A 16005-nucleotide genomic window follows, 5' to 3' on the forward strand; every position below is an offset into this window, starting at 1 on the left:
TTACAAGTAAAGGCATTATAAATTTTATTTCTTAAAAAATTGTAAATTATGGAAATGTTCATGTTTCAGAAAAATTACAAAACAAGTACCTAATAAGAGAAAGCACAGAAGTCACTGATTAAGATGGTAAACAGTAATTTGGTTAACATTTTCTTCTGCCTGTTGCTGAACGAATTCAGTCTGATGGGGCACGAGATCTAATAGAGCAGTCTGATCATCTAAAACAAGGTGATTGTCCGTGTGAATATCTCTCTGTATAACAGCAACTTTGGAATCCTCTAATGGAAGAATCACAAAGTTTTCTTGGTTCGATTTACTAATGCCTGTGAGGCTGATGTGGGTCACAGTACTGCAATCGGCTACTTTGTCATGTGAGATATTATTTATCAACGCAACAGTATGCTGGTCTATTTCTGATACAGTATCAAGTCCATCCACTAATGTCACAACTTGATGTATTTTGTCTTCCCTTGTACTGAAACCACTCAAAGGAAATATGGTTTTTTTAGTCGCATCTGAGAATGTTACTAAATGATGCACATCCTGCTTGCTTGCATTAAGGTCTCCAGCAAGACTGACAATGGTCTGAACTTCATCATTCGTTAAACCTGATCCATCTATTACAGTCACAGTTTGATCCGAATCTACATTTCCTGCATTCAACTCAAGAACCGAGTTTGTTACTTCTTCTGTGATCACAGTACTCTCCAAGTCATTTCTTGTAATTGAACATCTTCCTTGTGAAGTTTCGTATTCAGGGAGAGGCGGGAGCCGACTTGTTCCATCATCTTCAAGACAATTCGATGTCTCCTGGTAAGGACTGGAATGTTCCGACAAAACCGTTCCTTCAAAAAAATGGTCACTTGCTTCTATCACAGCACGTTCTTCAGAGATTTGTGCTGCATAGTTTATTTCTACATTCTGCTCTATATACGTTGGAAGAGATTCCAGTTTTCCCAAAGCAGTGTTAATAATTGCTTCAAAATCAGCGTCTGTTGGACCAACACACAAATTTTTAAAGGATTCTCCTGGATGTGAATGTTTGAGATGCGAGTGAAAGGTTTGGCGATATCGAGTCCTACAAAAACAAAATATAAACAATTTATTACAAATAAACTTCCCAGAATCATAACATTGAATAAAAATCAAATCAATATTTATTTACTTACGTATAACTACAACCTCTGCAAGAATACAAGTGTCGATCAGAATGAGATGGAAGATGATGCTTCATTAGAACATGAGTTCTAAAAGATCTCTTGCAAACAGGGCATATATGCCTAAAAGGATTAATGTAAAGGAGAATTAATTAGTTAATAGTAGTAGATACAGTAAAACCTCGATAAGATGCTATTCAAGGGACCACGTGTAAACCACATATTAACCGGTACCATGTATTAGGCATGTACCTAGTATACTGATTTTGACCTATATACAGTATCTATTAGCATTTTTATCTATTAAAATACATGATTCATGAAAGTAATACAGTATTACTCCATTACGTAATTACTGTACTGTATGTCAAAGACATTTACAATATTGTATGTACCGCATTTAATTCTTTCGAAAAAAGTCATTTATAGTTGTTTGCCATGTGTGTGTTCTCCAAGTCCTCATGTTTACCACATCTCACTTTCTTGCACTTACATTCTCCCGACTCGCAGCTGCAGTGATTGAGTTGCAATTTTTTATTATCGTCCTTAATATCAATGATGGGATTTCTAATGTTTCTGATTAAGAGTATTCTTCTCATCGTACTTTCGTATTATCGTCCTTAATGTCAATGATGGGATTTCTAATGTTTCTGATTAAGAGTACTCTTCTCATCGTACTTTCGTAAGATTTGTATTATCGTCCTTAATGTCAATGATGGGATTTCTAATGTTTCTGATTAAGAGTACTCTTTTCATCGTACTTTCGTAAGATTTTCAATTTTTCTGACACAGAAAGCGCTTTTCGTTTAACACTCATTGTAATCACATTCACAGACACTTCAGTATACTAAGGACAACAAACTGACCAGCAGAAATTTCCACAATTTTATTACTGCCGACTGAGGAACGTTGTTTGAGACAGATTTAGAAAGAGGGTGGAGTATTGTAACTGTATGTAGGCTTTAAGCGCGCAGGTAAAGAGCTGAATAAGAGAGCGTAAGAAGAGGGTGAAGTATTGTACAGTATGAAGGTTTGAATGTGCAGGTAAAGGGTCGAATACAGTTAATGACAACAGTGAGTTCAATGGCCAAAATGTTTCATTGCTGTTACAGTACATTGCTGAAAATTATAGTACATTTAAAATAATTCACAAAAATCGCATATTATGCGGGACCTGAGAGCAACAAACGGGGTATTGTATAAAGGAGTTATATATGAAATGTGCAGGGACTGGACAAAAAAAACGTATTACACGGGATAGCGTAATAAGCTATCTTATGGAGGTTTTATTGTCGTAATACTAAAGTAGTGAATGAAATAATACCAATAATAATAGTAAGAGTAATACATTCTGATCCATTTGTGAAGGAATAAAATAAAATCGCTATAAAAATTATATCAGGAGTGTTATAAAAGTTATTGCAGTTCCAATATGTTAAAACCACAGCCTGCTCAAACGCATCCAATGGCTGCTTATACTGTCTGCTCACAAGACCAATCTAACAATGCTTTCACTGAAATAGTGTATTTCCAAATTCCAATGGTAGGTGCAGCACCAACTAGCTCATCTGTATGTCTGCTTCAAACTATAAAAAAAAAAGTTGTTCTACCTACTTTGTGCCAGTGAGACATACTGAACTGTGTTACAAATAATAATCATCATAAACTTGTGTCAGAAACCTTTGTGGATAAATTTGTGAAACCTCTACTTAGCAATGTAGGGAAGTTCCACACAGAACAAGTTTTCTTGCTCGGAGAAACCCCTTTCTCGGAAAGTACTGAAGCTGTAAATTCCAGGGGCACTACAATAGTTCTTTTTTTTTTATTGAATTGCCTAATTGCAAAAGTGCCTATCTGAGAAGTTCATACATCTTTTTGTAAATCACCAAAAACTGGTAATATATGAACGGATCATGGTCTACTGCAGTTTTTTAAGGACAAAAATAATTAATTAACTTTACAAGTTCGTTAAAATGTCCTACTAATAGTTAGTTTGCAGTTTTATTTTGAAAACTGCTTTCAATTGTCACAGAGGGGTTTTTATAACTGAGCAACTCATTGGCTTTCATATTTTAAATTGTGCATGTCTTGTTGTTATTTCCTCTTGTTTCAAGAGCAAACAATATAATAGATTAACGAAACTATTAGAGCCGCGAAACAAAGTAACATTTTGATCACATAATATAAACATAAAGCATAGGACCTACATCCACAAGCGACTTCAAAGCCCATTAGAAGCTGCCATCTAGTGGCAATTTTTTCCTATTCATGTTACATGTTTAAACACTGATTAATAAAACAATAATAAAATGTTGATAAAAAATAACATGTATGGTTATTAAAAATGTAGGTTACATATGTAACATCAGTAACATTTTATTATTGTTTTATTAATCTTTGTCTAAATGTATATTTAAGGGTAGAATGTTAAATTAACCAGATTTATAAAGTGTTCGTTGTGTGTTATCCACTATTACGAGATCTGATGATGCCATTCCAAGGTGTAAACATTCGTCTCTTGTAAGTTCTACAATATATTCTATTTTTATGTCATAATTTAATGGCTTGAAGGTTTATCACAAAAGGTAAGTAATTTGACGGAAATAAACAAATATGTTGTGTTGTTGTTTTCTAATGCCAGGCGTTTGACAATAAAGTCATTTGACCTCTTGCACTCCAAAATTTTTCAAAGATATTATCATGGTCAGCCACTGAAGCACAGATTTTGAGGTGTTCCGAATCCATTTCTTGGTTTGAGTTGCACAATGGGCAGTTAGGGGACTGATATATTCCAATTCAATGCAGGTGTTTGGCCAAACAGCCATGGCCTGTTGCCAATCTAAATACAGCTACAGACGATTTTCGTGGTAAATCGGGAATTAACTGTGGATTATGATGCAGAGAGTTCCATGAGAGAGATTAGCCTGATGATGTAATTACACAATGGTGGGCATTTTGAGGTGTAATGTGCTCAAAACTCCCGTCTTCCTGCAATGTATTTACAGATTACTGAAAAATAAATAGTAGCCATTCTCATGTTACAGCAGTTTTATTTTATGTCTTCTCAAAAGGATCACTCTGTATTATAATGTTAATAATAATAATAATAATAATAATAATAATAATAATAATAATAATAATACAATGTCAATTTTATGTCTTCTCAAAAGCATCACTCTGTATTATAATGTTAATAATAATAATAATAATAATAATAATAATAATAATAATAATAATAATAATAATACAATGTCAACAACTAGAATCATACTTGTTTGTGTCTTGACTGTGAACTGTTCTTTCATGATCCAAAAGTTGTCTACGTTTCAGTCCACAATATGAGCAGTGCTTACAAGCAAATGTCCGATTCTCTGGGTTATGGTATATTTTTAAATGTTTATCTAATCCTCCCTGGGTTGAACTGCTATAATCACAAATACTGCACTGAAAGACAAAATGTATTTCTATATAACAAAACATTTTAAAACACTTGTATAAGAAACATTACAGTGTACAGTTCATTCTCCATTTTTTTACGAGAGTGAATAAAAAATAACAGAACTTATTTCATTGCATTCAAATAAACCATTCTGGAATGCGATGAATCCTAACGGCAGAGAGGTGAATCTTGCGTAATTATCTTATTTTCTTATTCAGTTTGTACTTAATTGTGAAATAAACTTATTGGACAACACAAGATAATGCACCCTATCACAATGTTCTAAAATGTAGAAAAACGTCTTACTTACTTACCTACCTACCTACCTACCTACCTACCTACTTACTTACTTACTTACTGGCTTTTAAGGAACCCGGAGGTTCATTGCCACCCTCACATAAGCCCGCCATTGGTGCCTATCCTGAGCAAGATTAATCCATTCTCTATCATCATATCCCACCTCCGTCAAATCCATTTTAATATTATCCTCCCATCTACGTCTCGGCCTTCCCAAAGGTCTTTTTCCCTCCGGCCTCCCAACTAACACTCTATATGCATTTCTGGATTCGCCCATACGTGCTACATGCCCTGCCCATCTAGGGGCATGAGCATTTATAACTACGATATCGCACCATATACCCTTAAGTACTAAATACGATAACCTATCACTGATAAATTCGACCTTTTTTACTGCTGATTTTATTCTTTTATGAATAAAGAATCCTGTTCCTAATTGGTGATTATCGTTTCCTTCCCCATAATACAACAAATAATCTCCTATTTGCGTTATGCCGTTCCCATCTAAACTAACCTCCTGTACTCCCACAAAATCTATTCTATATCTAGCTAGTTCTTTTGCTACTAATGTTACCCCTCCTGTTCTATATAGACTTGTAACATTCCAAGTACCAAATCTCAAAACCTTATTCCTTTGCCAGAGAATCAGTCCCATTCCGAGGCTTATTTGAAGGATTCGTAACAAGCTGTTTTTTACGGTAATGGGTTGTTAGCCCTTCGCCCAACCCCCAAGCTGGAGGACCACCCCCCATCGGCTGTACGCGACTGCTTATTCAATATATTCACAGCTACCCTCCATATCTGGAGGCCGTCTCCTCAATCCGCAACCTGAGGACGCACCATGCCGTGGTGATAGGGACCCACAATACATGGAGAAAAACGTCTATAATGACTTTCTCTATTTAAAAGTTCACCCTTCAATAACTTCCTCACCGTTACATTTCGGACATAGGTATATCAGGTTAAATTGATGTAGATTAACCCAAACTACATTATCCTGAACTATTTCACATTCTTCCTGAGACACTCTGTATAAGATACATACGCAGATCTATTACCATAACGACTTAGCTTTTCGTTTAGTTATCAATTTACCTTATACTTCTTCCTGTGATTCCTTAATGTATGTGATGCCAAGGAGTTAGCACTATGTCCAACGTAACTACAAACAGTGCAAGAGTATGTTCTCGAAGGTTCATGAACTGTCCTGAAAATAACAATAACATGTTATTTGGTGCAGGTACAAGTGTAGCCACTGGAACATAAAACGTTTGCGTATAAATAAAAGCACAGTCAAAACGAGTTCAACATAGAAAATTAAAATCTCAAATTTCCTAATTATTTTTGGGAAACACAGAAAACAGACGCACTACAATTGTAAGATTAACATACTGCATGAACATGGTGCTATCATGAAAGATATTAAAAGTTAACTAAGTACCGGTAATAATTTCACTGATACGGGCAATAAATCAACAGTGATTCCACATAAGAAATCTTCCATCATTCAACTACACCCACATACCTGAAAAAATTCAAAGTGCATAGTTAAAACAAAAGGACTTTACGACATGTAACTCCTTAGCCATCAACTAATATTGAAAATAAATTAATATAATATATTAATTAAATGATAACTGAATACAAAATAGGAATAGGAATATTTTTCTTAGGCCAATTCTAAACAGTTCAAAACTCCTTCTCACTTGTGAAGAGTTTCGTCTTATTTCCTCATTATTATTTATAGACTAGAGCATAACTTTTATATGATCTACTAGTCTTTGTGCATCTTGACATTTGTAATATTCAAAAGAAAATCTCTCTTCTGCAAATTCAACTACTTTTTAATGTCAATGGAAATTTTCCTCCACTTCGATCTGCCTACCACAGTCTCACATAAATATACTGGCTTATTGTAGTCTTCGAGACTTCTCACAAGGGCTGGCAACGACGGTAGTACTCGTCGCCTTCCCGCAATAGTCATGTGGTCAGATCGTACGACTTGTAGGTGTGAGAGGTTCGCTTATGTCGGACTGTGCAAAACAGCAGCATTGATGATATGAGTCCGAATAGCAATACTTAATTGAATCTTCACTGCGTGGTTTGCGTCGACTGCTGTAATGTGTGAGCCGGCACACTGAAGATCATGGCTTCATTAAAGATCGGACATCCTCTCTCCTTTCTTCGTGGAAGTTTTCTTCTTGTAAACTTTCTACCTGTGTATTCCCCAAATATCACTTCTCATATTCTTTCATTATCTGGAAGTGCATTTGATTTAGTAAAATTTTTATACATGCAGAGGAATTTAAAGGGCTTCTCACCTTCGATTTATCTGCTTTGAACTTTCTTTAAGCTTCTAACAATAATATATTATCAGAACAAGTAGAGGTACTTTATTAGCACAAACACAGATATGCTGTCATTTAAACATTTAATGGTCACATAACAGACTAGGGTCCAAGATTTATTTTCAATTATTAGCTTTAGTCAGACGTAGATTCAGAGAGGGAAACACAGGGGTATGTAGCTACACAAACGCTGGAAAAAAAGTTGGCTTAAAGCATCCTTCCCCCATTACTTATTAGCAAGATTAAAACCTTCGACAGTTGCATTCTTTGAGAACAACTCGTGATAAGATTATAGTAATGGAGTAATGATCAAAGCAGACACTGGACGAATTTCATGCGGTTCTGTGCAAAGATATCATCTTGATTACAGGACCGCTATGAAGCATGTGGCAATATGCAATAATATTTACATTTCTGAAGTTTCGGACACATCATCTGTGTAGCAGAAGTGAAACTTCTTTCTATACTATGTTTTTAAACCTAATGCGCTCTACTTTTCTTTCTTTCAGTCAATAATCCGATATGCCCTAATTTTCTGGGGAAATGGAACCAAAATTGTAAGCGTCTTGATTTTACAAAAGAAAGCCATTAGAATTTTATGTAAAGCAAACTATCTGGAACATTGTCGGCCACTTTTCAGACAATCACGGATTTTAACAATCATAAATTTGTATATATATGGTCTAGTACTTTACACTCGACAAAATATCGACAATTACTCATTAGTGGCCAATATACATGATCATGAAATTAGAAATAGTGAACAAATTAATATTCCATATTGTAGATTACACAAGAGCAACACAAACTTTTTAATTATGGGGATGAAATTATATAATAAGCTCCCAAGTCAATATTATAAATTACCAATCAATAGCTTCAAAACTAGATTTTACAATTGGTTATTAAATAATCCTTTTTATTCTGTTGCTGAGTTTTTCAGCACAAATTTGTATGAAATTGTATTTTAATAAATAAGTTTAATTGCAATTTAGTTAGTTTTCTTTAATTTAAAAGTTTCAAATTATTTCATGTTTTAATTGTATTATTTAAATTTTACTGTTTCTTTTATTAGTGTTTTTTAAAATGTATTTAGTTTTTAAATGTATTCTGACGAAGCCTAAAACTGTATGTCTAATGGCCAATTGAATTGAATATTGTTGCGTAAGTATGCAATTTGAATTGTAATGTATCAGTTAAAGGATAGCAGGCTGCAGTGTGGAACATTTCAACTGCCAGTATGAGGCAATATTATTAAATTAGTGCACTTACCGAATATGCATTTTAAGACCGGAAATTGACATAAATTTAGCACAGCATTCTTCACAGTTATGTAAACATCGAGTATTCTGATGAATATCTTTAATATGATATTTAAGGTAGATCTTTCTTGTAAAAACTTTGCTACAAAACTTGCACTTAAACTTTTCACTATGGATATTTTGATGATATTCTAATAGCTTTGATGACTTAGTTGTATAAGTACATTGTGTACACCTGCAAAAAAAGATGAGATAAAATGTTATATACAGAAATTTCACTATACCCACTTAATTAATATTTAAAGAAGCATGAATGTAAATATTACAAATTCATAAAACCTTGCAACATTGCCAGAGCTTTAGTCTAATATCTTTTGATACGAGTATTCTGGGCAACATTATTAATTTAATGAGCCATTCTAACATCTTCCTACCAAACAAAATAGCATAATAATTATCACGAAAAAATCAAAATATATAAAACTCGAAAACTTGCTCTATATTGATGAAGAATGGGTAGAACGGAGAAAAATTCTCTCCGGCGCCAGGATACCAATCCAGGTTTTCAGCTCTACATGCTGATGCTTTATCCACTAAGCCACACCGGATTCAAGTTTTGATGCCAGATTGAATCCCTCTCAGTTTAAGTTCTACCTCTCTGTTCCCCTTTGGTGGCTACCCTCATGTACTGTGTCACAGAATATGTGACAGTGGCACAATGTTCAACACTATGTACAGAGGTGCACTCATTATGAGTGACTAAGTGGCTGGGGTCTGACAGAACAAGGTGCCGCGGCACGCCATCTTGAATCAAGAAGTGATTACTTACGCTTATATTATTATGATGTACCGAAGTACATACTGGTATAATATTTCCGTGCAGAAAATATACTGTACTTACTTCAATACGATGTTTGAATGTTGTTCTATATGTGACGTAAGTATTTTTTTGTTCGCAAAACTCTTTGAACAGATATCACAGTAAAACAGACCATCTGTCGTAACTTGAGATGAAATGACACTATTATGTGTGACATGACCAAACTTTTCGCCACAAAAGGTTTCATTCCTAAAAATAGAACAGACACGTACAAGATTAATAAAAATGCACAGCTCTGTAAAGTCTTCAAATTAATCAAAATATTAACGTTGTATTTATTTAGACCTTGTTTGCAAAGGATACTTCACAACTTCCAGCTGAATGGCAGAAAAATCCACTTGGTTCATTTCAGGCATATAACCTTCTGCTGGCACATTATTGCCATTCTTCAATTCATCTGGCATTTCTGTTTCTCTATACACAACAACGTTAATATCATTTACTTGTCTCAGCTCTCTATCATTTTCCTGCACTTGTTTCTCTGTTGTTTCTTGTGTTTTGTCTAATGTACATATTTCAGTGCCCATCTTTGGTGAGGTTTCATTGTAAGTTATTCTTCTTGAATGAAGGGAAGTTGAAGTCCTTGGACTAGCATCCGTAATACTGTCTGAGGCAAGTGAAAGACCGCCAGTATCTGAGACATTGCTTGGAGAATTTGTTACCTCTTTATCAGAATACAAAGAATCTTCGACAGAAGCGGTTTCATTTGGACAGTTGTCAGGTGGATGAGCAAAATCCTTGTTTTTATCTGAAATTAAATATACGGTATTTAATTTTGGATTAATATTTAGGTCAGAGACAGAACCATACGCAGAAACAATGATTCATGGAATTCAGACTGAAAACTATATAACAGTACAATGGATATTGACATACAATGTAGTTTGACATACAATGTAGTTTTCATTATAAACAAAAATACAAGTGGTTACCATGGAAAAGAATATACTGTTCGCTAAATTTAATATGTCATGTTTGGTGATAAAAAGTTCAGCAGATTCTATACATTAACTTAAAAAAGTTAATATTATTACTAAAATATGGTGAGTACGCTGTATATCAGTAAAAATTTTTAATAGCCTCCCTATTGATATAAAAAATCAAACTCAAAACATAAGATTATTTAGGCAAATTAAAGAAGTACCTAATTTCTCACACTTTCTATTCTGTAGGTGAATTTATGACATTCAACAATGTTGCAAGAATATTTCTGTCTTTTATTAAGTACTGGTATTGATACTAATCCCTTGTGTTGTACTAGAATATTGTAAAACTCCTCTGTATATATTTAAACTATAGACTGTGACCAGTGCTGTCATGGTAATTTTTCTCTTGGCCATATGCCCCACCCCTTGTTTTCTCCCTTGAAATATATTTTACTCTCCTCTCTCTATCTCTCCAACTGTAATTTAATGATTTTTTTTATATTAAAGAAGAAGTAAAGAAATTGTTTTGCTTTACATTTTAATTGTACAACAAGCTTGATTCAAAGAATACACCATGTAGCCCCACCGTAGATGCACACTTATCTCGAATCTTGGAGTGTGTATTTGAAGCACTTCTTGTTTTTCAACCATTATTTTATATAATTCTGGATTCCAGTGCAGCAGAAGTGGACAATTTTTGTTTATGAACATCAAACAAAATACATTAAGAATAGCAAGAGATGATCTAAGATCTGTACAGATGTCCGCGTACAAAACTTAGGCACCCATATGCCGTAAGGCTCCATACACACAAAATTTTCTTTTCCCTATACAATTAATTAAAACAATTGTAGGTTCCCATACGATGTATAGTCCCGTATGGCCTCCATGACAGCACTGACTGTGACTATAATTAAGACTTTGTAGTACTATTAAGATTTGTTTGACATGTTGTATATTCTAGCTGTGAAGCAATGTACGAATACCATGAAATATAAATAAATACAATACAATACTCCACCTGGTTTTTGAAGAACTTCGAGGTCATTTATAAATGCATTTCACACAGTTTACAAAATGCAGCACTCCGAGTACGATTGGAATACAACCAATCATATTTAGTTTCCTCATCGATTTTTATGTTTGATTTCACTTCCAAACATTTTATTCAGACTCATCACTAACAGCACTAGATGAAGGTAATACAGATGGAATTACCGGTTCACAAATTTTAGTTTCACTTAAAGCCAATTGAGAATTTTCTTGGTAATTCTCCAAAAGTCTACACCACTACCACACTTCCTCCCATCCTAAGAAGTATTTGGGGCCGTGGTAGTACCCCCTACTAAGGTGAGAAAAAATACACATGATGAAGAGATTGGAAAGTCGTAGCTGGCGTGAACATGAATGGTTGATGTAAAACACTAGATAGCAGAGTAGTTACAGGGATAAAACTTCTGTCTTATTATTGTCTCTTCTCTCTCTCTCTCCTTTCCTTCCTCATCCCAACTCGTAGCTCACTTCCTTAGTCTTTTTCTTCCTTTTTCCTTTCTCCCTTTGTAATCTTCAAGTTTCTCTTCTCCATTTCTTCTCTATTATGGCCTGTAATTATAACATGTTATTAATGTACAACTTACCTTGTGTGGTTTTGATCCAGTGATGTTCATGTTAAGAGTATGTTACCTTAACAATCTCGGATACCAAAGCATTTGGCAGAACAGATTTTAAATATACCGACTGTAATATTTGCTGAGAAATGGGTATGTGGTAGGCGTATCATATTAACACGCTGTATGATACTACTTCGCGTATGATACTTTAGTTAATGTGGTTAAACGGGCAAGGCCTGGGGGATGGAGGGAAGGAATGGGAGGGTATTGTGCCATGAAAATGACGTCAGCATGTTTAAACTCCATATGAATATACAGACAAGTAATAAAGGATAGTTACATGGAAAATATGTGTCGCTGCAATGTGAAACCACTTGTTTATTACTACAGAGAGAGGCAGTGAAAAGTTACCACACTATGCAGAAAACGTCGGGGAAAAGACTGCTTGCAATCCATTGCTCGACTCGCTGGTAAGCTGTAACAGCACGGGCAGGCGTTTCGTTTCATTACATTAAGCCTAAAATTAGAGAGTGGCGGGGATGGAGTGCACGAACATGGTTGCCAATCCACCATTTATTACACCAGCTATTCGTTTGTTCAAGTTATGGCATCTGTATATGTGTACAAGTATGAAACATAAGAACGAATATTGGGGAAAGTGACTTTTGACCCACCTTGTATTTCCACTTATTTCCTTAACACTGCATTTATCTTACAGAATTTCCAAGCAAGTAAATTATCTTTTCCTTGTATATATGTGTATACCAGGGGCAATTTCTCAGGGCATGCTATGTTTGCTGCGCAAGCCCAATATTTTCGTAGAATGTGTATTTCTCAAAATGGGATTATGTACATTAAAATTTATTTTGATTTTTGGAACATTGTGTAGGCGTAATATCATCCGCAGGTTGCACACCTCAAGTATCGCAACGCTTGCTCGTTTCTCGGAGCTACAGGAAAGACGTAGAAATAGCAAGAATATGATGCGCGCGCAAGTGCCTTCCTCCTTGGTCCGTCCTAGGTGCACATGCTTCTGTTATGTGTTGTTTGAAGCTCTGGTCCGAGAGCTACACCAACGACTATTTAACGTTACACAGAGCAGTATTGAAACCGGGAATGTGCTGTGATTTGCGAGTGCAATGTAACTGTATGAGCGGAATGCATGTGTTAGCTGCTGCATGTATTATTAATTCTTAAACATTAATTTGAAATATTGCAATGAGTTCGGAATTGTGTGTTATTGAAACCTTATTATTAAATCCATTTTCCCGAAGGACTATTCAAGAGAAGACAGACATTATAGAAAATATGTGCACTCGTTCAGTGCAGCTCAATACAACAATATGCATTGGTTGGCAGGGTCGAAAAAAACTGAATGAACTGTTTTTTTGGCCAATTATTTTTATTAATTATGAATTATTATATCATCTCATCTTCCCTTATGAATAAAAGAGCAAGCCTAACTTTCGTGACTAGCATTCGCCCCTGGTGTATACATATATAAACACAACAGGAAGAATAATTATATAATACATAAGTATACACAGCATTGTATAGTTTAATTTTCTTAGTACATACACAGCATTCAGTTACAATAGTTATTATATGATTACTTTCAGCTTGGTGTAATCGAACATAAAATGCACTCAAAGATTTTTGGAAAGAATTAATACTGAAATTAATTACACAGATTAGAACTAAAAGTGCTAATACTATGGAAGACACATGTAGAAGGTGAGCCAAAGAAACAGGAGATTTTAATTTTGTTATTGGTAGTACATGGATTAATTTAGTAGGCTTAGATTCATTGTTATTGTTTAGCCTGTTGTTGTAATTTATTAAACGTGGAGCATTGGACTGATGAACAACGAGGATTTGCTGTAACATCACAGTGTATACTTGTTTTTTTGAAAGATGGGACATGACAGGAGCGTTGCGATCGGAAAAACAACTGAATGTCACATAGCGTGGTAGGCCTGTTGCTATGGTAACAATGGTTGAGTTGCCAAACTTGCCATTCCCACGTGGCGAGTGCTTAATAGCTCTCATGGCGACATTTATTGTGCACACAGTGTTAGCATTGGTACGTTTCGTCTTTGATTCTCTGTCGATTTTTGTATTGTTTTCTTACCTTTGCGTCAATTGTCAATTAATGTTTTAATGTCAGCCATCGTAACGTCAATTGATACCTTCCATCAGCTAGCAGCGTGGTAGTCCATATTGGCAACATAGCACTGTAGTTCCAAGTTCGGCCACTTAACTGTTATGTCCCATCTTTCAAAAAAACAAGTATAGTTTATACAGTCACGAAGCTCAATACATAGTAAATATACATACATAGATAGTTGCTAACCACTAGGATCGCTAATATCACCTCATTACAGGCAATGTGAAATAGTACTGGCACAGTCAATTGTTCCTAGCACCCTTACAACTCAAGCTTCGTGACTGTATATACTAGACTGTGGTAACATCTTACTGTCTAAATGGTAAATGTGCAGAAGCTGCTCATAGGGAGTTTTGCCACCACTTTCAAATCTCTCATCATGATACTGTGCCCTCTTCACATGCGATTAAAACCTAAGTTTACAATTTAGAAGAAACAGGCTCAGCACTAAAGAAGAAAGCTCCAAGTAAAGAAAAAAACTGTTCGTATTCCTGAAAATATTGAGACTGTTAGACTTGCTTCAGTAAGTAGTCCGACACCAGACATGCTCTGACACTTAACATGAGCCGCTCTAGTGTATGACGAATACTGAATAGAGATTTAAAATTTCACCATACAAATTGCAAATTGTGCATAAATTAAATCACCAGGACTTAAATAAATCGTGTCATTTTTTGTGAAAGATTTTTGAATGAGATCGAAAATGATGAAAATGCTCTTTCCAATTTATGAAGCCCACTTTCACTTAAATAACTTCGTAAATAAACGTAACTTTCGGCATTATGCAACTACACTCACAGGAGGTAACCGTTTGGAGTGCTGTCTCTTCTAAAGGGATTATTGGGCCATATTTCTTTGAGGATACCAACGTTATTTTCAAGTAATGGTTACATGCAAATGGCATAGATAGTATATTCTATATTTTTATATATCGGTAATAAAAGTTAATTGAATACAATATATATAAAAAGTTTCATTTCACTATTTAAAAATCTCCCGTTTCTTTGGCCCATCCTGTATTTGAATAAGAAAATACAAAATTCAGATACTAACATGAAACGGTCAATATCAAATAACAAATATCAATATCAGAATGAAAACATTTTACTTACTTAATTCAATGATTATAAAGGTACAGAATCCAAATTCTATTGCAAATTCCTTTAACACTTTTATAACAAATATCACTGACAACTTATGATTATGTAGAAGGTACTGCAATCGATTATTTCATATATATATATATATATATATATATATATAAAATGGCTTTCCAGGCCAATATAAAAAAAGGAAAAATTATATATGTGATAAAACACCTAAAAACATAAATTTCCCCTCAATATGATGACATACCAAGTAAAGTTCTGAAAGCTTGTTCTGAAATAATTTCATCTTTAAACTATTTATGTAATTTGTCAATGAAACAGTGGTGGCCGATTGGCTGAGGCAAGTGAGGCTGGGTTTCAGTCAAATTTTATGTTTTTATATACTTAACATATTATGTATTTGAATGAAGCATGTAGCATTGTAGAAGTATTTGAAAACATTTTATGATGTACTGTACGTATATAGACCTGTCTTGCAGTAAAATTTGTTCCTGAGGCCAGAAATCATTTGGCCGGGTCTGGCTTCTACATTTCGTATGTTTTCTAAAATCCATAATTCTTTAGCTAGAGAATTGAAATTGTTATTGAATATGTATAAAGTATCATAATCACACATTGTAAATTTCAACCTTTCCTCATAAAAAACATTAAACTTATTTTGTTTTTCTTTTCTTGTTTTAAATTTTCTTAATGAAAATCCTATTTCTAAAAAAAAAAAATAATAATAATAATATTAATCTAATTTTTCCTTAAAGGTAACACTACATATTGTGCAATGGAGCATTAGTAATGCTGTATTCTAATTTGTTC

The 16005-nt window shown here is 34.4% G+C and overlaps 1 protein-coding gene across 4 annotated transcripts in view; it reads right to left on the bottom strand.

The window, feature by feature from the left end:
• LOC138710993 (zinc finger and BTB domain-containing protein 11-like) overlaps positions 1–16005 on the bottom strand; it is a 55831-nt gene continuing 39826 nt past the window's right edge. For 2 of the 4 annotated variants that reach the window (XM_069842264.1, XM_069842263.1), the window contains 7 exons: positions 9669–10131; positions 9405–9572; positions 8514–8738; positions 5989–6100; positions 4429–4601; positions 1170–1280; positions 1–1078 (listed from right to left, as the gene is read on the bottom strand). In XM_069842264.1, the coding sequence (XP_069698365.1) occupies positions 112–1078; positions 1170–1280; positions 4429–4601; positions 5989–6100; positions 8514–8738; positions 9405–9572; positions 9669–10131 (2219 nt within the window). In that variant the 3' untranslated portion in view covers positions 1–111. The remainder of the gene's footprint in view (positions 1079–1169; positions 1281–4428; positions 4602–5988; positions 6101–8513; positions 8739–9404; positions 9573–9668; positions 10132–16005) is intronic. The other 2 variants (XM_069842265.1, XR_011335334.1) reach the window with 2 other exon arrangements.

Source organism: Periplaneta americana, chromosome 12 (assembly GCF_040183065.1).
Source record: "Periplaneta americana isolate PAMFEO1 chromosome 12, P.americana_PAMFEO1_priV1, whole genome shotgun sequence".
Classification (NCBI taxonomy): Eukaryota; Metazoa; Arthropoda; class Insecta; order Blattodea; family Blattidae; genus Periplaneta; species Periplaneta americana.